At 39.8% G+C, this 27,857-nt stretch overlaps 1 protein-coding gene across 4 annotated transcripts in view; it reads right to left on the bottom strand.

Moving 5' to 3' along the window:
• Positions 1 to 1,084: 1,084 nt before the first annotated feature.
• Positions 1,085 to 27,857, bottom strand: part of SEC24D (SEC24 homolog D, COPII coat complex component) — a 58,271-nt gene continuing 31,498 nt past the window's right edge. For all 4 annotated transcript variants that reach the window (XM_027794840.2, XM_055797985.1, XM_055797986.1 and 1 more), the window contains exons 9-23: positions 23,359 to 23,497; positions 21,624 to 21,739; positions 18,599 to 18,723; positions 13,896 to 14,087; positions 13,156 to 13,249; positions 10,632 to 10,748; positions 9,984 to 10,154; positions 9,211 to 9,307; positions 8,447 to 8,592; positions 6,620 to 6,758; positions 6,059 to 6,177; positions 4,512 to 4,691; positions 3,801 to 3,992; positions 3,185 to 3,274; positions 1,085 to 2,789 (exon numbers count right to left, since the gene is read on the bottom strand). In XM_027794840.2, coding sequence (XP_027650641.2) covers positions 2,649 to 2,789; positions 3,185 to 3,274; positions 3,801 to 3,992; positions 4,512 to 4,691; positions 6,059 to 6,177; positions 6,620 to 6,758; positions 8,447 to 8,592; positions 9,211 to 9,307; positions 9,984 to 10,154; positions 10,632 to 10,748; positions 13,156 to 13,249; positions 13,896 to 14,087; positions 18,599 to 18,723; positions 21,624 to 21,739; positions 23,359 to 23,497 — 2,058 coding nt within the window. In that variant the 3' untranslated portion in view covers positions 1,085 to 2,648. The remainder of the gene's footprint in view (positions 2,790 to 3,184; positions 3,275 to 3,800; positions 3,993 to 4,511; positions 4,692 to 6,058; positions 6,178 to 6,619; positions 6,759 to 8,446; positions 8,593 to 9,210; positions 9,308 to 9,983; positions 10,155 to 10,631; positions 10,749 to 13,155; positions 13,250 to 13,895; positions 14,088 to 18,598; positions 18,724 to 21,623; positions 21,740 to 23,358; positions 23,498 to 27,857) is intronic.

Genomic DNA, 27,857 nt, shown 5'->3' with positions numbered 1-27,857 from the left:
TGAAGACTTCAAGCCTTATTTCTTGAATGATCCTTGTTTTAAGGATACATTGAGTAACTAAAAGTGACAGACCAACCCACAGCTTGTGTGTACAGTAGAAAAAACAATTTCTCCTTCTAGAATCAGTAAAGTCAGCGGCAACTGTATTGTTCTCATGGCAGTTGCCCAGTGTAATGGGATGAAGGTCAACTTACCAACGTGGAGGAAAGCTCGCTAATCCTTGTCAGGTTATGGTCGTTCTTGTGGGTGTTAAAGCAAGCAGGTAAGTTCTGCGGTGAAACTTGAAGTGATTACAACTATTGCAGCAATTGCAAAGGAAAAAAAGAAAAAAGACCTATACTATAAATCAAGAGTTGAATATTACAGTCCTGCCATTTATGCCGGAGACAAGACTTGCACCTGCAGTATGTGTGGTAACTTCCACGACTGCTGCAGGAGCTGCTGTATCGACATGTCTGTATCTCTGTGCTGGCTTAGCCATGGTGATGTCCTCATGTAGGTAAAATTAACTGCATGTGAAAGGCTGGAGCACTGACGAATTAGCTGTGCACATGTAAATAGCTTTGTCTTACTGCAGCTTGGTTCTATGTAGCACCACTGTGCCTGAAATCCCGGTGTTCCCTTGGCTTTGCCAGTGCGCAGTGGCATCTAGGCTTCGCTCCAGCCGTCTGGGTGTGAAGGGGGTTGCCCAAAAGCAGCTGGTCAGTGGTGCTTGCGTGGCCTGCGCTGGCCAAGGAGAAGATGCCTGCAGCTCTGGTGCAGACACAAGCTTCGGGCCATTGGCAAACTCCATGGAATAAGGTAAGGAAATGGGTTCTGGGCAAGCATGGCTGCGGCGGGAGCTGTCTAGGGGAGCAGCTCCCCAGTTTCCTGCCTCTGAGGGGACACTCCCATGCGCTGCGGTTGACACGGACTTGGTTCAGCAGGGCTGGAGGGCAGGAACCCTGAGGCCAGTTTTCGTTGCTAGCTGTCCTAAAGCAGCCTCTGTCCTGACATGGGGTACTAGTTCAGATGCTACAGTTTTAAGAGGTGCTCGAGAGCTTTTGGTAGAGAAAGAGCATTTAAAAAAATGAAGATAACATAGTTTCAAGAATAAACATACACGATGATTATATTTAATAATTGCTTATTTCTTTACACATAGAGTTGCTGGTGTCACTTTACAAAGTACACTGCTTTGGAATGGCAACAAATAACTTTTACAGGGTAGTGTTCAGCTAAAAAGTGCTTGTCTCGGCAGCTGAATTCAGTCCGAGGATCCTTTTGTGATATAGCCACTTATTTCAAGAGCTTTCAGTCAATGCACACAGATAAAACTGTTTCGATAAGCTGTCAAACTAAAAAATATGCATCCTGACTGCTTATCATCTTGGATATTACAATGACTAAGTAGCAACACTATCATGTCTAAAGGCACTTTTTTTTTTTTTAAAAATGAGTCCCAACTCTTACCCTTACTTTTGAGGGTGTTTTGCTTTCTCTGAAACACGGATGTTTGTAATGAGCTTTTCAGGTTTGGAAAAGTTCAAACCTCATGTGCAGAGGCACTGGTCCTAAAGATACAAACTGATGAAGTATCTGAGGTAAACAGCTCTTCCAAAGACTTTGGCTTCTAAATTCTACCTTAAATATTGAGATTAGCAGAGGCTTATTTCTCAAAGTGGTGACTGTTGAATAAATCAGTCGTGCGAGAGGAGGTCACTGTAATAGAACTGGTATTAAACAAGAGGCTTGCTTTTTATAGCACCACAAACCACCTTTGGTTAATATGTCAACTGTCCTTACCGTTGACCTGCCACTGAAATTCTGAGGGACAGATGTTATCAAAGTTGTATTGGGAATATTCCAGTTAGCAAATGTACTAAATACAATGTTTGATTTCTAAAATGCAATTAAATAGTATGCTAAATTAATTGCTGCCCTTAACACTCGAGACGTGTACCGTAACAGTGCAGCATTATTGGCCAAACGGATTGGTTGATTACTGTTCTTCCTGTGGTCCGTTGCTGTTAAGTTTCCTCAAGTCCAGTTATAAATGAAGGTGTCTCTGTGTCCTGGATAATGCCGCGTGTGGAAGGTGACCCAGAGCTCCGTTTCTGTAGAAAGTAATACTTGTCCCTTCCAGGAAAAAGGATTACTTTTTAGAGATTAGCTTTCTGTGAAGAAGTACTCAACGTTGAACCACATGGTTACTACAAATCTGATTCAACTGTATGCCTTCACTTAGAAAAAGCAGTGTTTTTTAATTTTTTTCCACTTCTGTGTAAGTTTTTAGCATGTTTCCTGGCTCTTGTACAACTTACGACTAGCAAAAGGAGTAATTAAAGAGTTTTCTAAATTGATAAATGCATACCATATGCTTTGAAGTGTTGACAGTTTGAAATCTGGCAATGCACTAAGAGAAAGAGTCAGGACTCCCAGAAGATTAATACCTGAGTGCAGAACTTCCTATCCTACAGCTCAATAAGTAAGCTAAATACTCAGAGAGAGGATGTGTGAGGTGAAACTGTACAAAAAGAGCACAGCAAAGGTTCACTAAAGCACAGCAGAATATTCCTCTGGCTGCAGTGGAGCTGTGGGCCAGCCTTCAGGCACCAGTGACTGTCCCTCTTAGAAAATAAGGAAAGATGAATTATAATTGAGTTTCCTTAACTGAGCAGCTGGCAGATCTCCTTGTGAACACAGCATAAGAAATCCACGTAAGAAGGCCCTCCATAAATACTCTTGTCTTCTACTAGGAACTGTCGGAAAAGCATCTCTGGCTGCTCCCGCTGTTTCACTATAACCAGCTGAAAAGATAAGAGATGTGTATTTTTAGGATATAGTTATACCACATGGCAGTACCCTCTTCCTCTGTCTATTACCGTATGCTGCTGGGGGCAGGCCGGGAACCCAAACTAATCAATCTCTCTGTTCCAGTATTTATGAACACAGGAGAGAGACACTAGTGTGAATTGAGGTTTCCAGATTTAAAATGGTAACCTCGAGACTCTACTACCTCTGAACAGTTTCTTTTGATTAAGAATGGGCACATTTGAGATGCTTGTGCCTACAGTGCATGCTGGAACTCACTGCTGAGGTACAGGAAAATTCCTGGTGTGGAAAAACTTTTATGGTTACTGATGAGTTCTGTCAAAACCGGCAGTGCTCTTCTGGAGAATGAGTTGAGGCAGAGAGAATTTACCTTCATAGTGTAGGGCTTCTGGCTCTGGATATGCTCCAGTATTGACTTCAGTTTCTTAGAAAATGGACTATCCAGGTCAGGCAGCGATGTCTGTTGGGAGGAAAGCATGGCAGGTGGTTGTATTCCAGTCACATCTCTTTCTTAGGAATTTAGTCAAGGCTAGCTGCTGATATGCAAGTTACTGTGGATTTCATTCTAAACTGGGAGATGCCATCTCCTTCACAAAAATGTCTCTCATTTGTCTAAACCATTTTTCAATATACAATAATAACTATATGAAAATTCATTACCATAAGAAATGTCAACTATTGCAAAGTGCTTTATTCCAATTTCAGCAATACACATTCATTAGGACTTTCAGTATCTGCAACAGTGAAAATTTAAGAAGGTTTAAAAATGTTGTGAAAGCTTCTCTCCTGTAAGCTTTTACATTCTGAACACTTTACTAAACTTTTATGTATATTAAGACACTTCTGATGTCTTAGCACCTTCTGCTGGTCATCTGTTTCTGCTTTTAGTTCAATGATGAAAATCTACCTTAGTAGTTTCTCAGATTAGCAGCCTGGCCTTACTAAATCATCAGTTCTGAAAAAGGGACTAGTCTCTGTCTACTCACAGCCTCCGCGCTGATGTGTGCAAAGGATGGCACGTTGAATAGCCCTTGGATGAGCTCGGGGGGCGCGCTGACTCCCAGCCACAGGAACAGACTCAGACCGTTGGCCAGAAGGAAGGCCCCTCCTTCTGACAGACGTTCCTCAGAGCAGCGGACAGCAGCTGGGACAGTGTCACTTTTCAGGTCCAGGCTGTGCTGTGGGGCAGAAATGCACAGGCGTTGTGGACTTGGTAACTTCAAGATGACTAAAGCTCTTAGTAGATACTGAAAAGTAACTATTGAAAGGTTTAGTACATCTTAGTGGTTCCTTTCCCGATTAGAGGAATTGGAAATCAAACCACCTCTTTTCCAGTTACCACAGTGTGCGCAAAGGGACACCTGACATCAGTGGGGAGACACTTGCACACTGTATTGATCTTTACTGAAGCTGGCATCTTTCGTTAACCTGGACAAAAACCTTGCTAAAAGTACAGTGAGATTCTTTGAGGATGCTGATGACTGACAGCGTTACTTTTCCATTACGCTAGAGGTTCCACCCTCCCTCCTCAATGTAGTTCAACTAGTAATTACACCACAGTAAAAACATAATCCAGCACGGTAGTGTAACACTTGCCCAGGAGACAGAATCTTTTCTGCATCTGCGCAATTATAAAACCACAGCACAGTGCAAACGGCTCCCCTGAAAATGAGCAGCTGTGCAGACAACATACTCACAATGGGCAGGAGCTGCGGATAGAAGAACAACTGTGTGTCAGCCACCCCCATAGCCATGACCAGCTGCCGATGGTAAGCTCTCTCGTCGGTTGCAATTTCTGGCCTGCCAACTAGCACACAGCTCTTCAGCAGACAGTTCATGTACACTGGCAGCACCTTCATTGCATCCGGAAGGATGAGCTGAGAGGCAGAGGAAGCTTGTTAGTTAATAGAGCCCATGTGCTTGGGAACAAGACCTGGACTTTCAAACATTTAAATAAACCGCTGCTTGTTTTCTTTGATTAAAGAGGAAAAAAGCCTAGAGAACGACTTTGTATGTGCCATTTCAAATCAGACAGGACAGGTCTGGATGTGAATAAATTCCAGTTTTTGATTACTGGAAGCAGTGCATGGTATGCGAAAGCCTTAGTCTTCTCCAAGCTGAACTGTCAGTACGTAGAGAGGGATAATGTAAAAGGAAACAACTGTTGCTTTTCCTAGAGCACTGAATTTTAAGTCATATAATTAGGATGTGCCAATAATTCTAATCTATACATTACATTCAAAAAGAAGAAAGAATTACCAAATACAGTTCAGAAGAGATTAAAAAAATAATCTAAATCAGATGCTTCCAACATTGTCAGTCCTTTGCCCTTCCTATTAACTTCAGCATTAATCTACAAACCTGCCAGCTGTTGTTCAGAAGTGTCAAAGCCAACCATTCCTGCCCTCTAATTATTACAGTGTCCCAAATCTAATTTCCTGGCAACTCAGGAATCCCCATCGCCTTTAGAAGTTAAAATTCAAATGCTTAGAGGATTTGGATTTAGTTCAGCCATCTTTGGGTAATTGTTTGAAACAGAAAAAGACTTGTTAGAGAGTTGCTGAAAGGATCTGAAAACACTTTAACTGTTGGTTCAGTCAGACCTCCCCAAATGTTCTGAATATATAGAAGAACAGGCTGAAAATAATAGCAATGCCTTGACAGAATCTTCCATTAGCGTGCAATGTAAGTAATCAGGCTCCAGAGCTTCTACCTACCCTTAGTAAATAAAGGAGTTAACAGACTGTTACCTTAAGCACCATGGATTTCTAGCCACTTTGCCACCCGCGCCCCCCCCCTGGAGTTTGGCCCCATCTAGACCTCAGGTATTTGTCATTCCAGCACACCTGAGACACCTACCTACAAATTCAGATTGTTTGCTAAGATAATGTTATTTTCATTTTTTAACACCAACGTCTTATTCGTCAAAAATTAGAATACTGAAATCTTTAACAATGTAAGAAGAAAACAGGAAAGCTTTGTGAGTCAGCCTGTAATTCCAGCAGGAAGGAAGAGGCTGCCTCAGCTCCTCTGTGTGAATACGATCATCAGTGGCCTCAGTGGCGCTGCCATTTGTTCATCCTCCGTGTGTTGTAATTGCCACCATTGAATCCCACCTGTCATTCATTATATTTGAAAGAAAAGGGGAAGTCTGTCCTGAAATTTCCCTTTCTGGCACTGCTGATATTGCAGGGGTGATCGCTCAGCTGTGGCAGGGGGAGGGCTGAGTTCAGATGTGTTTTACCTGGCTTACTGCTGACGGGCTGGCACAGTTCTTCCTGTAGCATGCCAGCATGTGAGCTGTCTGGCTCACCAGGATCTCTCTGACCGTCTTCAGTGGCTGGCTTAGGATAGCTTTAAAAGCTACAAGCACAGAAGAATAAAAGAGCGTGCTAAAGATGGACACATACTCTTGAACTATCTATATTCTGCTAGCTTCTGGTTTTACTAACCTGATGGCTGTGGCTCTTTAATTTTAGCCTTGTTTTACAGACAGCATCTTGGAGGATGGTGATTCACCTTTCCCAATGCCCACCCCCCAAACCTCCAACACTATGCTAGGATGTCCATTCTATACTGTGCCTATACCATCTGTGCATTACACGTTCCTGACTAACCTCACAAGCACTACTTGCATGGCAGTATGGCAACAATATCTAATACATTTGTCTTTTCAATCGTATAATACTTAAAAGTTGCTTGGGCTGGGAGCAGGCAAATTCCCCCCTAGGTAATCACTTCAGTTCCCTTTCTTCCACCCCCCCAAAGTAAAAAAGGAAACTAAATCAGTCTGTTATAGCTTTACCTGACTTAGCAAAGAAGTTGATAAGCGCATCTGTCTCACAAGTCTTGTAGACATCAGCTAACTGGGAGCTACAATTTAAACCTATATTGTGTACGCGAAGTCTTCTTTGTCCGCTTACTGATGTGTAAAGGACAGCACACTGCAACAGAGGAACAAATTAACATTTATTTCAAAATAAAAAGCTTCTGTCATGCAAGAGCCACCTACTTTGTGCGTAAAAGGCACATAATTACTTCTGAAGATGGCTTTGCCTTGAAATGCTGCTGTCCTCTGTAGGACCAACAGACCTGTATTTTTAACGGAAGTATATTACACATTATAAAAGTCACTAATATTAAAATTATAAAAAATATTATGACTGATGGAAAGGGTTATTACTCTCACTTGTTACACCCTGATGGCATCATCTGAAAATAAGAGACCACTGAATGTAAATTGGTTAGTTATTAATTGTGTAATGTCTGAACAGTTCAAATAAGTATCTGAAAAGACATAATAGGAGAGCTAAAGAAGCTTGCTGAGAAGTACCCTGCCCATCACATCAGCTCTTGGTAAAAACACTGCAAGAAAAACTTCCCCATCGTGAAAAGCTGAGTGGTTCTTTTTACATGGGTAAGTTGCTTATGAAGCGACATGAGAGATTCTGCTAACCCATGTATCCTGCATCTACCGTGGGCTTCCATATTAAAAATTGAGGGTGTCATTTAAGAATTCCCTTACAACTCCAACGCTACTTCAGTGTAATGTATGACCCAAAGCCTGCAGGGCAAACGCAGACCCAGGGTACTGTGGTCTGCCTTGCATTAGATACTTCCACAAGTAGCTGTCATATGAAAGAGCTGTAAATGCAACATCTGCATGGCGTATGTAGCAGCACCATGGCTCTAGGCAGCAGCATTTCAGCCATACCAAACTGGCTGTTTCACGGTGCTGTTTTCTTACAGGGGTTAACTGCTGACATATGAAATGTATTTAATACTAAAACGAAGAGCCAACTAGCTGGCAAACTAAAAGGCAAGCAGAACAGAAAAAGTTTAGATAATTGTGTGGCTTAAAGTTTAAAACCTTGCAAGCTATAACATTTTCTGTCATTAAACAAAAAAAAGGTCATGACTACACATCCAGAGTAGTAAAAAACCACCTCCCATTATCTGGCAACAGGTGGGATGCTCCCTGACAAAAGATGTTTCACAAGTCTGCTGGCCATTTACACAGAGAAATATCAGTTATTGCCCAAGTGGCGTTTCTGGGAACCGTTGCACTGTGGACTAAGGCAGGAAGAAGCGAGTGCTGTGGGGCTCTGAGCACTCCTGTGCCTCGGACCAAGGGAGCAGGGCAGCCAGGTGACCATTTGCAAGGGAGAACTGTCACTGCACAGATCCCATCGCTGGTGGGTCCTGGGAAGTCCTAGGGTCAGAAGTGATGTTCGCAACAGAGAGCTGCTCTGGAACAGAGGTGTCACAAGGAATGCCACAGCAGTAGCGGTTTCCCTATAAGCAGTAACGAATCTTGTACTCCAAATAAACTTAGTGAAACAGACAAGAATCACGAGGACTCAGTGTGCATTTAGAAAGCATTTTGGTATCCCTGAATAGAACATGCGTGAACACACTGACTGTGGTGAGAGGCATTGTTTGTGCTTCTGAGGTGAGATGCAACCTTTGGCTAGTTAATTAAAATCTTTGTTTATTACTAGTATTATGTCATTAGACTCTGTGCAAGCTGTGCCTTGCTCACCATCAGCCCTACACTAATTTTTTCTGTTAAGGCTGCAGAAATTCTTGCTCACAATTTCGTGATGTTACATGTATGTAAGTGTTTTCTTACCTGAATTAGGGCTCCACTGTCTTCATTCAATTTGTCATCATGTTTGAACTCTACTGTCACTGCCTTGTCACAGTCAACTGCTGCCATCTCCACATCTGTGGTGTTGTTCATGTAAATGGCACCAAAGAAGTCTGTAGCCCTGAAGCCTACACCCAGATTAAAACAAAACAACTTTGTTAAGAAATGGCAAATAAAATTCACATTATTTTGTAACTTTCTTTTTATGGTCAGACAATTTTGCCAACTGAAATGGGAACTGTGTTCCCTCAGGGATTTGCAGCCTCAGGGGGTCCCTCCGACTGCCCTTGCCGATGGCAGTTTTTGACAGTTGGGTGAGAAGGAGAAGCTGCTGGGTCACAGGTCTGCGCTGTGACTCCAAGCCTACCCAGGACTCTTGGCCTGGCCACTATGTGTCTGTGAAAAGTAGACACAGCAATGTCATTTGAAGTATGAAAATGAAGGAACATGTAAATGTGAACATGTAAGTGTCCAGCAGCAACACGTTGTTATACAACTCACTTGCAATCCAAGATGTATGTGTAACAATTAGAAGCCTTACCCGTATTTGAATATTAATTATTATGGAGATACATAAAGGAAGGACATTTTCATGCATTTTATCAGTTTATGCAGTTACCTTTCAAGAGGCACATAAACGAAGGTAAAAGTTTGCCTAATCTTACAAGTGATCTGTGCAGCACTGTTATTTGAAATTATGTATTGTCATACGCATTAATATTTTCATTCCCAGCCGGTACCGTTACCTGTACTTGTCCGAACCCTCATTATTGCATCAAATCCCGTCTTTTTTTCGATGTCCTTCCTGAGGTCACTTAAGAACTGTGGGCTGTCAGCATCGAGCTAGAAACACAGAGCAAAAGCGGCGTTGCAGTTGGCCACTGGATGGCAGAAGCACAGCAGAAACCCAGCCTGCTCCCGCCCCGTGACCCCACCAGCAAATCTGTACTGTTCACACCAAACATCTCTCGTTTCCTTTCAAAAAGATTTTTTAAAAATGTTGATTGTTGTTTTGTTAACAATCCAATTATCCCCAGCGACATCCATCCTTGCCCTTAACCTTGCTGTCTAGCTAGGGTTTATGGCATAGCCTTAGGGACCAGAGTAGCCTTGCTGACTCCACAAAAAATGCTTTTGCAGGTCAGCTCCTGACATGAGAAAGTCCCCTGCTCCCCAGAGAGACACTCGTGAAATTTTAAACAAGTGTTACAGCTTTTCTGGGGGTCTTCTTCATAAACATTTTTTTCTGTATATACCAGATCAATGGACTTCCCCAACTCTGATGCCAGCAAGTTTCAGTAAGCAAATTTAATGTTGAAACAGACCAGCTTATTGCTGTTTCAAGGTAAGTATTTGAGCCTGATCTGTAATCTCAAAGTTTGAATTTTATCCCCTGGATTTTGTAAGTAAGTTTTCTAGCATCACTCTACTTTTATGTTAAATGTCAAAGCACACACTGAAACAAAAGAAAAACAACAAATCCCCAGGTGTTACTATCTGAAAGGCAGGAAACCTGTACCTGGAAATTGTTGTACTTGTACAATGTTCCTCCAGTGTACATTGTGACGAGACCCATGGAGGCTACGTCCACATACTGATTCGGGAAGAGGAACAAGTTCACACAACAGCCATTAGCCACACAGTCCCTGGCTAAGGCCTCGTAAGAATTCACCTGGGGCTGGAAGAGTGTCTGCAGAGAATTACAAAATACAACCATCGTAATGTTAGATACCATTGGTAGCCAACCGCAACCCAAACGCCCACTTGAAGAACAGAAGTTTGCAGTGGAATTTTTAAGCGAGGGCATGGATGTGATTAAAACCATGTTGCCCCTGCCCGTAACACCCGCATGCAGCGAACCAACTCGGTACGTTCTCAGAGAACTAAGTCGCTGAACAGGCAGCAGCAAAGGCTCTGGGTGGGCGGAATCACTTGCTGCTGGGTGGTTTCCTTCACTGATTGATAGGAATGGCTGCTCTACTGTAGCTGGGCTGTGGGGTTCCTGCAGGGCCAGGATCAATACATCACTGGGGCACAGTCAGAATGGGACTATTATATAATTAAACAACACATCTTTGTAAAAGAAAATAAATGAAAAAAGATAGGGGCCCTATTAGAGAAATTCAGTGTAATCGCAGTCTCTGGTTAACTCGATAGTAGAAAATACCTTTTCTTTATCTGTATTGAGTAGTTTTTTGTCATCTCTGTTTCTCAGCTTTCCTGGTGCCTCTGCAGTTGGCAATGAAGAATGGAAGATAAACAATTTTCCAGCACATTCTGCAGCCTGTCTCAAAGACACCATATTGACATATTTATTACTGCAAACATAAACAAGCCCAATTTTCATACATTGTGGTATCTCAGAAAGTAAACTTTCTGCAAGTTCCTCAGAGATAATTCATTTAGAGACTCAAAACCTGATGGAAGTAAATCCCAAAACGAACTGGGAAATTTATGGCAGTAAATAACTTAGTCTAGCACCCAGAGATGTTTGCTGACACATTGTTACAGTAATTTCTACATAGGAATCTAAAAATCTTGATGAACAAACCTAGAAGTACCTCTCCCAGAGACTTTCCAATTGGATACAAGCATTATGCAACCAGTATCGAAAGTACAAATACTGAATTGGATAAAATAAAAAGGAAGCATAATTTAACAGAAAAATTATTTCTTCAGTTCAGGCACACTAGCCTTCACTATATTTTTATAGATGAGCCAAGTGTAACCTACACTAAAATGCAGGAGTATCAAAACTTGTGATGAGCATTTCCTCCTGTCACTAAGACATGAAGTAACTGCCAGTTTTAATCCAGTTTTCTGTTCTTATTTAAAGAACGTGGTATTTACTGAGACTGCAAACTACTGACAGAAACCCCTGAATTCCAAAGGAAAAAGTAACAACAGTAGCAGTACCACAGGCATCTCTGTACTATTAACAAGCTATTCCACCAAAATTTAGAAAATCCAGTTTATCTGTTGAGCCAGCTAATAGGAACAAACAGAACAAAACAGAGTATTGCAGTTGGAAGGGGATCTATAACAATCATCTGCTCCAGCTGCCTGACCACTTCAGGGGTGACCAAAAGTTGCAAACAAAGTGAAATGACAACTGATCAGCAATTTCGATCTTGTTGGGTGTTGAAGAAGCTGGGTGAAGGCAAAGGGAAAGAAGGAAGGAGGAAAGCGGGATTTGTCCTTCTCTTGCTCCAGATGTAACCACACGTCCAGGTTAAAACCACGCTACCCAGGACTACAGACACAAATCAGCTTTGGTGCTCTTTCTCCTCCAGATCTTAAGATGCTCACAAGATAAAGACAATCCACATTGCGAAATAAGCTATTGCATCCTTCTGGGAAAATGAGAAATCTCTTTGCGTGGCAGAAATGCAACTCAAGATAGTATCTTACTCCTAACAGAGCTGAAATTTCACCCCTAATATTTCAAGTATAGTTATATTTAATCACAAATGTCAATTTCTTCAATTCCTTTTAAGAAACATTCTGCTGAAGACTGAAAGACTTACACTAAATACCTATCTCTCATGATACATATCAGGAATTACTGACATTGATTGCTTTTGACAAATTTTCTAAAATGTATATATATATTATTTCTAAAAGTGTATTAAAATTAATATCAAATAGGAACACAATTCATTCTGTTCTTTTCAGACAATTTTTTCTTGAGCGCAGGTATATGTGCATTAACAATTCAACGTGAAAATCCTTACAAATTATAACTTCAAAATACTGAGCTAAATAAAAGCGTAAATAACAGCTGATTTCTTTTATAGCCAATATCAAGGGAAATTTACAGTTATGGTCCTTAATTTTGTTTTGTAGAAGTCAAGTATCGGGGAAGAGCATTCTGATGGAAGTGGTAACCAAATGCATGTTTTGCACATACACTTCTTGCAGTATGAATAAATAACAAGAAAACAGGTTTTAATTAAATATTTAAGAAACAGATTTGAGAAATATTGTGTATTTTCTGCCCCTGCAACTCTTGTGGTGAACCGTGGTGGCATTCTTTTAATTGGCAGGGCTCCATCAGTATGTCAGCACTTTAGGGGATATCCCAGAAAGCAACTGGGGATGCATCTTGACCTGTGGAATCATTTTCAGCTGTATTCAAGCTGTGAGAACTTGTCAGTTAAGTGGAAACTCTCCAACCCCCTACCAGAGTCGGTCAGAAATATCTCGTTCTGCACAAGAAGTCCGCAGAAGCGGAACAGGCAGGGCAAAATCCTATCTCACACTGACTCTTTTCCTGCCCTTCACACATGCAAGGCCCAGATATCTGTGCAAACATCCAGAGTATCTATTAGTTCTCTTGCAGTAACAAACCACTTTATTTCTCTCAAATACTGAATGTGAAGCCAATTGCTGCTCCTCACCTTCTAAACATCCATTCTACGTTGAAAAGGCTCTAGGGACTGGTTTCCCTCAATAAGCAAAATCTGGGAACAGATGTTATGCTTGTCAGTTTTGGCTAAAGCAGTTCAAATGTACTGGCAGAATAACAGAATATAGTGCTGGAAACAATCAGTGACTTTTTTTTCCCCTAATTTTCCACTGTGATTTGTAGGAGGACTTGGGACTGGCTTTTAGCGTACGGAATTTCTGCAGCTTATCAAGTCTTATTCTGATTAAAGAGCTGCTTCTTTTACAGATAGGAACATTCTAACCTTCAGTGCCTCCATGCCAGCCTGGATCACAGGAGCGAAGATGGTCTCACTCTCATTGGTGTCTGCAAACATCTCTGGAATCTGGTCCAACAAGCTACAAGAGACAAAAGGATCAGTGTCTCAACTGGTTAGAGTATTTGGGATAATCCCCAAACATACCTTGCAACATACTGAGGCTTCACACAGGATTATGTTTTCCATGCAAATTGACATTTTAAAAAAATATGAACATTGAGTGCTCAGTTTCTTAGGATTCCAGCCAGAATAAAACAAGATACAAATTTTTAATTCTATGAGATGCATTATTTCAAAGCTGGTAACATAAAGGAACATGCCAAAAATAAAAAAATAGCTAAAAAGTAATGAGTTCTAGTGTGCTGTAAGGACCCAAGAGGCCTTAGATCATATCCAGGTGTGCATCATATACATCACAAGAGAAAAACCATGCAACATGGCACACAGCCACAATCCCCTCCTCCCACTTCTGAAGCAGCACAGCTGAAGATGCATGGTTTACACCTGGCCTAAATTTGCTTTCACATTCAGCACTGGGGGGTTGTTGATACCACATTTTCATTGCCTCAGAGGTGGAAATACATGACTTGAAGCATCTGTCGGCTTCTCAAGTACTTTAATAAATAAATGTACCCCCCAAAAAACAGTAACACAATTGACTAAAAGGCATAATGTATATCATAAGCTTTCAGATCTTATTCTCATATGGAATAATTATACTTTACTTGATAACAACAGATCGCGATTCCTGAAAGTTAACAAGGAAACCATCCAGCAAAGGAACAAAAACTTCTCCAACATCTGAGACCACCATCATCTGAGGCTGCGCTAAGCTGCTTTTTACATTAAAGAAGTGGAGGACCTTGTTGTAAGTGACAAAACCAACTCGAATTGCTGAGGATTCTTCTTGCTCTTCTCTGTAAGAAAAACAAAACCAACTGGTTATAATTCTGAAATTCTGACCTTGCAATAAAAGCTTGCTTTGAAATGCAAGGCTGCTTTAAGATGGTTATCTGTACTGGCAGCCATAAAGCAAACAACCACCAAGCAGACGTACTGGCCTCAATCTTTGCCTTAGGTCAAGTTGAAACACCCTAATAAAATCAACTGCTGTATTATTTACTTCTTTCAAAAAATATGTATTTATGTCAACTGTGCATCCCATCCAAGCAGGCAGAAGTCCCTAAGATAAAGAATAAACCATGTTGTCCTCAAAACACGGAAAAGAGAGAACAGGACAATTAGTTATCAGAAAACCAGCTTTATTTAGAATATATCCAGTGCCACTAACAATTGATGCCTTACAAGAATACTAACTTGAATAATGTCTGGTGACTTTGGAGGGTCAATCTCCTGCTTCAGCAGGTCTACTTTTAAGCTGCAGGAGCTGTTAGATCCCCCCTAGCTGCATATCACACAGAAAACACGCTATAGAAATTAACTCATTACTTCTGGCAAGTTCCCAGGCCACACAAAGGCAGCAAACTGCTGCTGTGAGCTACACCTGCGGGAATGCTGCAGGCAGCAGGCTCAGCCTCTGTTTTTGTGGAGGTAACACCTCTACGCAGTAGCCCACTCCACCTTTATTAACAATACTAGTTAGACCCTTGCCGGGTTTGCAGTCCTAAGTTTAGTGAGCTTTTCCCTACAAGGCAGTGCTACAAAAAAGTGGTCTTCATTACAAATAAAATAGCACCTTCTTGTAGCAGGGTGTTCTTCCCATAAATGGCAAACCAAGCCCTTAGTGCAAAATATGCCAGATAGGAAGCCTGGGGTACTTGCAATTACTACAGATCAGCCCGTATGTTCTATACAGCCACATTATAAACATCTAAGCAGCCTACTTAACTTACAGCGAGATGTCACAAAACCAGCAAATACCAAGTCTGGCTTTTCACATTTTACATGTTTGAAAAAGTTTCATATTTGAAGTACAAAATTTGGAAATCCTCATTAAAGACCCAGCTATACCACTGAATTAATTTACAATCTGAGAGGAAATTATTTCATTTCCCTGTGCCTCAGTCTCCATTTGTAAGAGGGGAACAGCAAGAATTATTGTTTAATCTCACCAGGATGTAGAGCTATGTACCACAAAGTTATTTGAGACTGCAGCAATAGGAACCACAGAAACAGCCAAGCTCACTTTTTTTTCTGTAGTTGATAAAAGAAGTCACTTACGGAAGGTTATGAGTGTAAAAAATTTAGCACAAAGAAACATGCCCATTGACAAACATAATGTACGCAGACTCATACAGATGTTACTATCACACCAAAAGAATTTCATACCAGAGCCCTGCCATAGTATTTCCAATTACTAGGCACTTAGGGCAAAAAAAGTACAATTCATCCTTCACTCCAACCTCTGAAGAAACAACAGAGTGTTAACAGCCACCCTTGAGCCTCCAGCATAGAAAAGCAGCCATGGTTTGAAAAAATTCATCCTTCTAAGAATGTAAAGCCTTGGCCGCAAGAAAATCCATGGCAAGGCCTCTATCCTGTTCCACTTCAACCAACATACTGCATTTCATGACTTCACAGATGCTTGCAGAATCAAAAGGCAAACTGAAGAGGAGAAATGGCAAATACATTTCTACTGCAATTCTTGTTTATTTTTTCTTACAGCAAATAAAAAAAACCCCACAACTGTCAGCCTTCTTCCTGGCTATCAAATCTGTTTGTCTTCAGAGAATTTTTTTTTTCATGAGCAGTTTAACAAGCTTCATCTAAAACTTCAGCTTGGGAGCATAATAATTTTTCTCATCTACATTCTTTACCTCTCATGTCAGTCTAGAATGTTAATCTACCATTCATGTTTTATGGGAACACAGCTGGATGAAAAAGAGGTGACTTTGATCTAAAACAAATCAGAATTCTATATTGAACACGCTCCATAAAGAAACATTTTAAATAATTCCTCTAAGATACACTAATTCAAATGGAAGCATCATTCCTCAATGTAGATTTCTAATCATTCCCAGCACTTGGACAGAAAATAGTTTTTTGGTAACATGATTAACAGGAAGCACTCAGGAGCTTGATGAAGACAAGGTATCATCAACTTTCTGTACATACACCACTTTCCTACTTCAAAGAGAAGTACCTACATTATCCCAGTAGTCCCCAAGGTTGCTACACAGCAGGTATTTGGGACAATTTTTTCAGATACTGCTTTTACCTGTGGCAGTCTGTACTACCACACTTCATTCCATTTCTGCTATCATAATTTTAAAGCAGGAGTCCTCAAACTTTTTAACCAGGGGGCCGGTGCGCGGATGAAGTGGCAGGCAGCCATCTGCGGCTGCTTGGTTCCCCCCCCCCCCCCCAACCCCCAGCGAGGGGTGTGTGTGGGTGGGGGTGTGTGTGTCTGTAAATACCGGGGGCCAGATTGAGGACCCTGGGGGGCCGTATCCGGCCCACAGGCCATAGTTTGAGGACCCCTGTTTTAAAGAGTAGCTGTAAATGCAGCAGCCCATTGCCTATATATCTCACACGCTCCGTTCTTTAAGTCTCAGAATGAGATGTCTGGATCATATGTACAGAAATGCATTCAAGTGGTTTTGGCTTATGGTTTTTAATTATGCATCTAAAAATTGTATTTGCACAACTAGACAACTAGTTTGATTTTCTGAGTTCATAAGCACAATCTCTGTAAACATATTTCTCTGTATTTCTCTAAATACGGAGTCAGGGGTTTCTGGTTCGGAACAAATAAGTTTGGAAGTCTGCTCTATAATTTCAAGCAAGCAAATAATGTGTTTTCTGCTGTGTTGCAAGTCTACAAAAACACAAAGATCTTAACAGCAGGTCTTGAACCACCTATCTTAATCCCTGCTTTGCTACCTCTAACTTCTCACTTCACAGCCACTTTCACAGGCTCACCCAGCACAGGCCTTCACGCCAATGGCCCTTCTGGGACACAGACTGCTTTGCTAGCACAAGTCCTTCCTCTTAAAGACATGAGCAGAGGGTGAATTCCCCACACAGGGCTTTCCCCTCATGTGCTAACAGCAGAATATTTTTGCAGGTGTCATTGCCAGCAACAGAAAATGAACACACAGTGACCTTTGTGTCTCAGCACCAAAATAAAAGTTTTACCACAAATTTTGCTGGAATGCCTTATGTGTTTTTCTGAAATTAATATTGTTTAAAGACAACAGACAAGTCACAAGAAACTGAAGGGTGTGTTCTTTATTTGTTTTCATTGCTTTTTTTCCTTGGCCCTGCAAACAAATTAGTTAGCAGCAGATCTCTGCAGAGTACTGGTGAGAAGAATTTGATACACTTGCTTTCATTTCTCCTCACCTTTCCCTATCCAACCTTGGTGTTTCTAAACTGCCAACTGCTTTTTGTTACTACCATCATGGCTATCTTCAGAGTCATGACCAATCCCTGATGGAAAGGTCCAAGACAGCTTCAGGATAGTATCACACACTAGTGACTCCAGTGTAATCTTCAGTGACAGAGTACTTGAGAGATGGCCTTACATGGGCATCTGACACACTAACGCCCTACCCTGGACTGGAATTTCTTTCATGCACAGAGATCCCAGAAGGACACAGGATAAAAGATTTCTAACATATACCAGATAATCTCAAGGATCTCGTCTCCCACTCCTCCTCACTTTGCTCTCTCCGTTTCTTAAGTCTGTTCTCCCTCTGCAAGTATTGTTATTTGGAACGCACTTTCTTCCTCTACGTTCTTCAACACTGTTATATGCCTTCACTGAGAAACGGCTACTTAAGTTTCTCAGTCCTTCACTGCTCATTTAATTACGTGTCCCTGCATTATTTAAGCTGTAATGAAAACTACACTAATATACGACACTAAAAACTACACTCAACTACACTAAAATAATATACTGTCATTAATATTGATCAGTAGTAATACTATCACTGTGTGTTTAATGCTTACAAAGCAAATGTTTGTTCCTACAAGAATTGTTCTCTCAGATACATACCAGGAAAGAAAAGTCTCAGCACAGCAAGAAGCTTTAAAAGTTTTCCTAATTAATAATAAGAGCTAAAGATACAAACCATCAACACTATGGCTTTAGAGACTTGCCATTCTTGAGTATTCTGCTTTTGGTATTTCTCAATTTAATGAGAAAAGCAGCATTGCAGTAAACAGAACTACAGCAAATAAAGTCAAAACTATAGCCTGGGACTTAGCTGCTAATACCACTAGAGTTCACTACAAGAAAGGAGAAGAATGCAGGCTACTAGACAGACTCTATTCATACAGGAAGCACACACATCAAAGCTCAAGAACTGCCAGCTGTGTTAAATTAACATTTGGTCACTATCACCCCAAAAGTGCCTGTACTGTAAATTTTGAATTTTCCTTAGCTTGTTTTTACCTCTCAACACGCAAAGCTGCATGAAAACGGCAGTGTAGCAAGTTAAGCAAAGCACACTTGTTTCTTTACCTTGGAAGTTTATCTAGCAGAGTCTTCAGTTCATCACATATGAGTTTAACGAGGCCGCTGTTTATGTTTCTGTATGATACGTCAATCATGAAGATGTAAGCTGGTGGCTTTGGTGGCTTGTTGTTCTACAGAAAAAATGACCATTCATAGGGAAAATTAGACAAGTGTTCACTGCTAAACAGTGAAAAGTGTTATGCTGAAAAAAATATACAGCTAGTACCATAAGGCAATCTTATAAATTATCAATACAGTGTTCAGTTGTTTGAAAAAATGCTATGGATCATAAACAGTAACTACTGCAGAAAGCTGACATGTATTGGGTGAAATCCACCCCTGGAATAAAACATTACTACTGGAAAATAGCATCCTAATGGAATAAAACATGTAAAGGGTAACAGTTTATTAGATAAGATGAAACACAAACATTTTCTGCTGCAATTCAAGTGTTTAAACAAATTTGCCTTTTGGCTTTTTTCTGTACCCATGTGGTTTTGCATCTCCTATATCAATATGCAATACTGTTTTGTTAATGTGAATGCTTAAATTTGGCTTTTGTTAGCATATTCCTCTTAACAACTGTTGAAGACATTTCAAAGCAATCTGGAAACAGAAAATACAACTTAGATATGTAACCAGAATTACAGTATCTCAAGTTCTCAGCAGTACTAAGCAATGATCATTTGCATCCCATTTGTCTGTCTTGCTGTCTCATGTTCCAATGTATTCTGGACAGCTGAACTGTATGTTCAGGAATAAGCTCACTTTTTGTAAGGTAATCAAAGCATGATAGTGGAACATTCAATGTATGGAACTGCTGCATACACAGACCTACCTGATGGATTCCTTTGGGAACTGCTCTTATTCATAATGTAAGTGGCATACAAATAGTGACACACATTACTGACACAGGTTTTCTTAAGTAAGAAAAAGTAAGACAAAAGGTTTTTTTGTTTCCAAGTAAAGCAAAGTAATGCTTAGAGATGCACTCAGGAAGAAGACCATATAAAGTGAACACAGTAACAGTTATCATCATACTCCCTAAGATCAGTTTTCCTAATTCCCATTAGGAGGAGTAGTGGTCATTACTTGGTGTCAAATTCAGGACAGCTTTTCCATTATACTGTTTCACTACCTTCATACACAGAGTTCGGACCACTTATCCAAATTACTCGTGTTAAACTAAACCTTAGAAAACCTAACCCTTGAATGATGACCTATCCATAGTCCCTGGCACACTTTAAACTAAATCTAACATTAAACCCCTGATCTCACTTCATCCAAATCATGTACATCAGGGCTCCTGTGAACTAAAACCAGGCGGTATTTTTAAAAGCTGTTCTTTTTACAGTACTTGGATTCAAGTTTCAAAAACTATCACACTACTTCTAAACTCTCGTACCGCATCACTGTTTATGAAGAATCCTTCCATATTTTCTGACAAATATATGACAGAACAGAGGACTTGTGCTCTTACCACATCTGCTTAGCAGAAGCGCAATAATGCAAACCAGCTGTTATTTGTTAACATTTTTTGTAGCTGTTCATCCTTGCCATTTGATAAGCACAAAAGGAAATGACTTTTCAGCTCTGGTCTTAAACTGGATTTATAAAATAATTAAACCTTTGCAACTTGGAGCAAAATGAAAGATTATTTATAAAAATAGTATTAACTTCTGTAAAATTTAATGACTTAGCATTTCCAGCATGAGTGTTAATTTTGTAAGAGATTCCTTCTTTTGTAACATTCTAGTAAGCCTATGGATGGCTCTTTGTAACAAGACAGACCGACCATATTGGATGACTTATCAAGGGAACTCCCTGATTTAAGCTATATGGCAAAAGCCACTGCACTGAAATGAAATGCATTGTGATGATGACTGCATCACACAGGATTACACTCTGGAACAGAGAAAAAGAACTGTGAAAATGGCGCAGAGCCATTCAGTACACATGAGTTTCCAGAAGTTTAGCTGCCAGAAATCAGCAAAGCTTAACTGAATTTGGTGGAGCTACACTGGATGTACACTGAGGATCCCGCGCCCTACTTCTGTAATGCCTCACTACAACTCTCTCCTGTTCTGGGGTTTAACCCAGATTCCAAAAAAAATCTATACAGGTCATCTCAGGAATTTCACTGGATTTTGGAGCAGTACCCTAGTGAGAAAGCAGAATTAAACCTGTTCATTCTCTTCATACCAGCAATAATGTGATGGTCTGAGGAAGTTACTGGTATCTACTTCAGGACTCTGTAGGATCCAGTTGCCTTCCCTGACCTTATCATGACCTCAGTTCCACTGACAGGAAGATAATTCTGCCTGATTTCAGCAAGAAAGAAATATATGTCCATACTGTGGACAGATGAAGTCACACTCATAATTTTGTAAAATGAGCTAAAGTTTGAAAAGTTTAATTAATTTATGCTTTCAGAAGTATCAAATACAGTTCTCTAATAAAATCTACTACAAATATTTGAAGTGACTTGAGCACGCTTTGGACTGAGTTCTTCAGCAAGTCAATACTCGGAGAGAGAACCCACTGCATTTTAACTTACTTACTGGTCAGAATACTAAAACCACTCTTGCCAGGAAAAGATTACAAGGTCAAATTCCCTTGCTAAGGTTTTCAATATTGGGAAGGCAATTTAGGCATGGTTCTGCCTTCAAAATTAATAGAAGATGTGCACCTAAAATGCAACACCGCATCAAAATTTCAACTATATCCTCTAAACAGTGCAACATGCTAGCTAGGACCAAATGACTGTCTCAATGACTGGTGATCCATGACTTTGCTGCACTATTTGTTATTCTTACTTGCTAGTCTCACAGTCTGCAGCACGAAAGAACAAAACATAATACTCTCTGCATAAATAAACACTAAATTCTCTAACATCTATCTCCATTTGCTAGAATGTTCCTGGACTATTATATTTCCCTTACAAGTGCATTTACTCTACTGCAGTTACTTAAAGGATCTTGTTTGTTTTGACATAAAATTGTAAATAAGTTTGCATACTGGAAATACTCACTCGGCAGTAATCCAAAGTAGCAACATATTCATAAGATCCCAGAGATAGCTCAGGCCTTTCGTAGTGGTCTACCCGTCGGCCAATGTGGTCCAGATGTTGAAAGAAGAACGGAGGGACTAAAAACCAACACAAGAGCAGGGAAAAAATCACTTATGTTTTGGGGAGGAGGGAAATAACCCAACAGCTTCTTTCAACATACACAATGTACTAACATAGGCTTCTCTGTTACTGATCAAGAGAAGAGTTTAAACACCCAAGCTGCAATGTTGGGTTTTTTTCCCCCCACACCCCGGCTTAAAAAAACCAACCAACCAAAACCTCACAACATTCCAGTAATGCCAGTTTCTTCTGTATTTGGAGGATAGGGCATATTCCCCTATCAATGCACATATTCTCCCACCTCTACCCTGTCAGGCTTGAGTAGGTAAAACCAACCCAGGCCATTTCCACAGGCAGGAGCCTGTTACCCTCAGGATACACACTTAACAGTGACTATTCTGTTAGCAGATACAGTCTATGCACAGCTTAATTCACATCACCGGAGCCAGAGCTCTGCAGAGGGACAGCAGATTTAGGACTTTTCCTAAATACTGTACTGCTTTACCCAGTGCAGAACTCCAAAGCAGTAAGAAATCAAGTGGGTTTGCCAACAACAATTTATACAGCTAGTCTCATGGTTCAAGTCAAGCTGGGGAAGAGTAACCTCTGGATTTTAGCTCCTCTTTCCTCAATCAATATATATTTAGAAAGCTTATTTTCCACACTTTTGCCTGTAAAGAGTGTATGTGTGCATGAGCAGGGGAAAATATCTACCTAGTTTCTTGGCCATTTCTAGTCCTCAATAAAGTTGGGGTTTTTTTAAGTGCTTTCTGACTCAGATCAAAGACACTGTAGTAATACGAAGCATGATTTAAAATGACACTGCAACTTAAAAGGCCTTTCTTAAAATGTTCACCATGCATTTACATTTCTCTCTATGAGACTTTAAATTGCTAACAAGCTATGAAACCTGTTATCTGCTATGCCTGCATAAACATCTGAGCGTCAGGCAGAAAAGAAGTTGGAGTGAGTCTGTCAAGGTTCACGTTTCAGAGTTGAAAAGATTACTGTATTAGGGAAAGCACTATACCACTGTGATCCAGCTGAGGAAATACGACTTGATACAAATGTCTAGAAAGGCTAGTTCTGGCAAAGATTTGGGATTTAGCCAAGAGCACAAGAACAGTTATGAGTCACATGCAGCACACTTGAACAAATATGGCATGGTATCTTCTGTGAAAACCAACACTTGTCACAGTAAGATTAATAGGTTATTTAACCACTGTATCCACAGCCATGGACAGGACTAAGCTAACGTGGTTCTAAATATCTGGTTCTTCCTGGACACTTAGATTTCTGAAGGAAATTATGTTTTTCCACACAAAGTTGCTTTCAGTTAGCAATACAAACAGCTTTGTATCCTACATTGACATATTTTTAAATAAAGTTTTGATTGTATCAGGCTGGACTTCATGAGTCAGCATTATTTTTCAGACATTTATTTTTTCAAATTGTACTGACCAAATGTTTCTACGTATTTTTCTTGGGTATTTTATTATTATTTGTGAAATAGACCTAGTTACTGCATCTCACTAAACTATTTTCTTAGCGAGTCGAGAATATAATTTTAGGGATATAGTTTCTTTTTAGTTTAATGGCATTTGTATGAATCACACATCAGAGAAACATCACTTACCATCATTTATACAATTGCAAAATCCACACTGGTATCTTCTTCCACCTTCAATAAACTGCATGAAGGGACACATATAAGCTTTGCACCGGTTGCATCGGATTGGTCCAGTCTCACCATGGTTTACAACATAAAGAGGTGTCTAGATGATGAGATACATGAAGTTATAAAAAGCAATGCAAACCTGAAACCAAATAAAGTCAGCTTGAAAGCTACTGCTCAGACTTTTGCTAGAGATCACCTGATCAAGCTATCATTCATTGTTCAGCATTCACACAAAATCTGCAGTACAGTTGGCTCAGCTCCATAGATCCCCCTCAGGGACTAAATTTACAAGTTCACAGGCCCTATTCTGACACTTATCAGAAAGAGAGTAAGGACTCACACCAAAAGCCTACCAATTTTTGAAAGTACTGTAAGTTTAGGGTTCCAGGCTGATTTTCTCCAGGCAAAGGGTTGTTACAGCTCACTAAGAAAAATCAGCTGGAGTCATATTTTATCTTCTCTGTCAGATTGAGATTTTCCTAAAGAAATCAATTGCAAGCAGTCTCTCAAACAGATATTTGCTAAGAAAGCTTCTACTATTTTGTCCTAAATGCTGCCCCCCGCCCCCCCCCCCCCCCCCCCCCCCAGTGCTGCCATGTTAAGTGCTACACTAACATTTAAATGCTGCCAGGTTCACCAGCTAAAGTAGGAGATTTAGAAGAAATATTAACATTTACTGAAGGAAAGTACACACAGCAAACAAATACAGTATCTCAACCACTTGTCAGTTTAATTACACTGACCATGCTTGCTTACAGCCTCTGCCAAAACCCACAGCTAATAGAAGACATTTTCCAGATGCCTCTTTCAATAATAATTGTGCAGCAATTGAAAGATTCCTGTGATTATACCTGATGTTAGAAAAGTCTGCTTTAAATGGCTACAAAAAAGGAAGTTTGCTCAATTATTTGTGAAACTTTTTTTTCTTACTCCCTTCAATCCCAACTAAAAATCTCTGAACATGACAATATGAAAAGAAATCCAGAGTTTCGACCCATAACAGATCTCCTCAAAAGGAAAAATGCTGACAGCCTTTGAATGCTAAAATACCACTAGCACATTCTTTTTTTTTTTTTTTTTAATTACTCTTTCTCTTCTTACAGAATGGACATATTTCATCTATTATATACTTTATATTTTTTTGGAGCATAAGAGTCTTTGAATATCTAGAACATCATTCATGTCCTTCTAGCATCCACTACTTACACGTATTTTATTGTTTGTTTATATTCTACAGAGACTATTTTACCTCTCCAAAGGGTTTAATGCTTTTTGCAAAGGATGTTATACATATATTTTACTACGTAGGTTTTAAGTGCTCCCTCCTGTTCCACTGAGATACTATTTTACTTTGTGTTCTTTCTTCTATAAAAATTGAGTTTCATACAAATCAAACAATAATGTGAGCTGACAAACTATCAGGGTAATTTTTTAGACATGAAAGCCTTGGCTACAAAACCTGCTCATCAGCCACAATCGCTTAATAAGTTTTAAAACTTCTGGGTTTTGTTCATTACTTGGCAATTTTCTTATTATTATTCTGCTGTATTAGCTTAATGAGGCCTGAATCTGGCTTGCCGTTGATACTACCATAGCATCTGACCTGGTAGGGGAAAAACACAAGACTAAAACAACTCCTGATGCATTTATACACGTTGATTCAGTCATTTTAAACCTTGTTTTGATACATTTAGTATTATCCAAAAGCAAAGAAAAGCTATCCTGAAATTATCAAATTTTGAAATACTAAAATTAAGACCTTTGTATAAAAAGCATGAACATGAACAATCAAAAAATAAATGTCATGAAGTTCAGAGCCTAGGTGTCCACACTCTTACACATACTTAATAAATTAACTTTTTAAAGAGATCAGAAATAAAAATAATGGGGGGTTTTCCTGGTCTTTTCATATTTGGGGGGGAAATTTTAGTTTTCCCCTCCCCTTAAGTTTCTTTAAAAAACCCCACTTATTACACAGTCCTTATTAAAAAAGTGGGGTTAGAGACTCAGTAGCCTAAGGCTTATGTCTGCAAAGATTTACATGCACATTTAACTTTATACATTAAATGGTTGTTTTGAAGTTACTGAGTCTATGTGCAGCACATGAGGTTAAAACACATGCTCAAGTATTAAATAAATAGTGTCCACAGACAATGTTCTGCAAATATATACTATGCTGGATTCTGTTTTGTCTTGCCCAGAGAAATAAAGGATGAAACACCGATAACAAAAGCATGCAGAATCTTAAAAAAAAAAAAAGAAAAAAAAAGGGGGGGTGGGTGGGGGTGGGTGGAGAGAGATTAATCAATGAAGCAAAACCAACCAAAAACACAAGTAACACAATTAAGGATTTTGTCTAACAAATAAAAATCTCCCCAAAAAAGCCCTATACGTAATGATTTGTTCACTTGGAATTTTTTTAAATTACATGGCATTTACATTTTAGTATTTTCTTTACATACTTTCAAACATTACATCAATAATGAGCAATAATAAATAATAAAGCTATGCGTACAATAACTTCAGAATAAGCACTCAGACTGAAAGCATCAAATACCCACTTCTTGATGTGAGTAATACAGTTGTGAAAGAAACTTTACCTCAAAAAAGCTGAAATCTTCCAGGACATTAAACCCTAAGACTAGACATTCAATCCATCAAGAGAAAGTAATTTCCGTTTGTGTGTGTAAACTGCTAGCTAATTTCTGATTGTCAAAACAGCTTCTGACTGTCAAAACAGTCACGATGAAGTAACCTTTTTTTTTTTTTTTAAAAAAAAAAAGGTAGATCTCCATAGGAATGTACAAAGATAAATAATACTGTACAAAGTTACAAGTTTACACTAATGAATACATAACAGAAAAACGGTCATTAAAAAAGACACGGTACTAAATGGGGAAGTCTTGTTTGATGTGCTCCACTCTCTGTAGATGTCACTGCATAACAGAAGATAAAGCAGAGCTCCATTTATGGTCCCATGGAAATCAGTGGCAAACTCTTACAGGAGCAGGGCAATAAGATAGAAGAAAAAAAATATCTCTTTTTTCATTACGTTAGTTTGTTCTTTTGTTGTTTGGGTTTTTTTAACAAATGCAATGCTTAGTTTTCTTTTGCTTTTCCACCTATAAAGTATCAGCATTTTCTTTCTCTCCTCTCTTAAATCTCTACAAATAGTAAGAGAATCAAGTTCGATATCTACCATAGTTATCTGCTATGCTTGTGGACTTGTTATGGCCTTATACTTCTCTTCCCCCTTATGTCTTCAAAAACCTAACTGTGAACAGAGACAGACCTCACAAAAAGGAACACTTAGGTATTGATTGTTGGTGTTCCAGCACTACCAAAAAATTTCTTAAAACCAATGACTAAACCAGTACTTGGTAGCCTAAATCTGGATGGGACGCATAAAAGGGATTCCTTTTACGTAAGTTGAAAGAAGAGAGGCAGAAAGAATCAGTTGTGCTGGTAGACAGAACATTAGTTTTAGGTTAAAGCAAAGGAAGACTGGGCAGAAGAGATGGCACTATTGTAAGAGACCTGCATAAACTTCCCCTTCTCTGGAACTTCAGGGCCCCATTAGAGTGCAAGTCCTGAAAGTCGATCTGGTAAACCATAACTTATCCCACAATTAGCCCAAATATAGCTGCGATAGCAAGAGTTTTATTTTGGAAATATTTCAGCAAGAACATCTCTAAGGAGTCAGAGCAATATCACAAAGCAATAGATAGACGTTGGTGGCACAGCTCCAAGATGAAATACATCCATAAAAATTTCCAGAGGGACTGTAACCTGTGCTTTCAACTCTGAGAAAGCAGAATTACTATTGCTTGCTATGAAAATGAAGTCCTGACACCCTCCTGAGGGTTCCCTGTTATGTCTGCAAAGTATCACCATATTCATGCTGCAAGATCAAGACCACAGCTGGAAACTGTAAGTGTAGGAGTAAGGACCGTGATGAAGCTCAAGATCATCATGGCACATCTCTATAAAGGTGTTCTAAAGAGAAAAATCATGAGAGAGAGTGTGTGTCTCTGGAGAACAAGAGAGGCATACAAAAACGCTTAAAAAAACTAGCTGCTTATCACAAGCAAAATAAAATGTATACAGCATCTGTTTTCATTGTCAGACTGGCATACGGACAGGGCTACAAGACAAACCTCCGCATGTGATGGACATTGCACCTTGTCTTTGCCTTTTCCTGCCTACCACAGCCAAGGTGGGTTCCTATCCACTCCCTGACACAGACCCTCCCAATCTGCATTAGGAGCTACGTTTCCACCCTCAGTTTGACTTCACCATTGTTCAGATGCATTTTCCACCTCAGCACTGCAGGAATACAGAATCGTACTGGAAAGAGGCCCACACAGCTTGTGAACTCTGGCTACATCCAAGAGGAACATAAAAACTCTTTCTGTGAGCGTAGTTTTCAGTTACATCAGTGTCTCTGTCACACCCTA

This window comes from Falco peregrinus, chromosome 2 (genome assembly GCF_023634155.1).
Source record: "Falco peregrinus isolate bFalPer1 chromosome 2, bFalPer1.pri, whole genome shotgun sequence".
Classification (NCBI taxonomy): domain Eukaryota; kingdom Metazoa; phylum Chordata; class Aves; order Falconiformes; family Falconidae; genus Falco; species Falco peregrinus.
The sequence above is the reverse complement of the archived record's forward strand: the minus strand, read 5'-3'. Positions and strand labels throughout refer to the sequence as shown.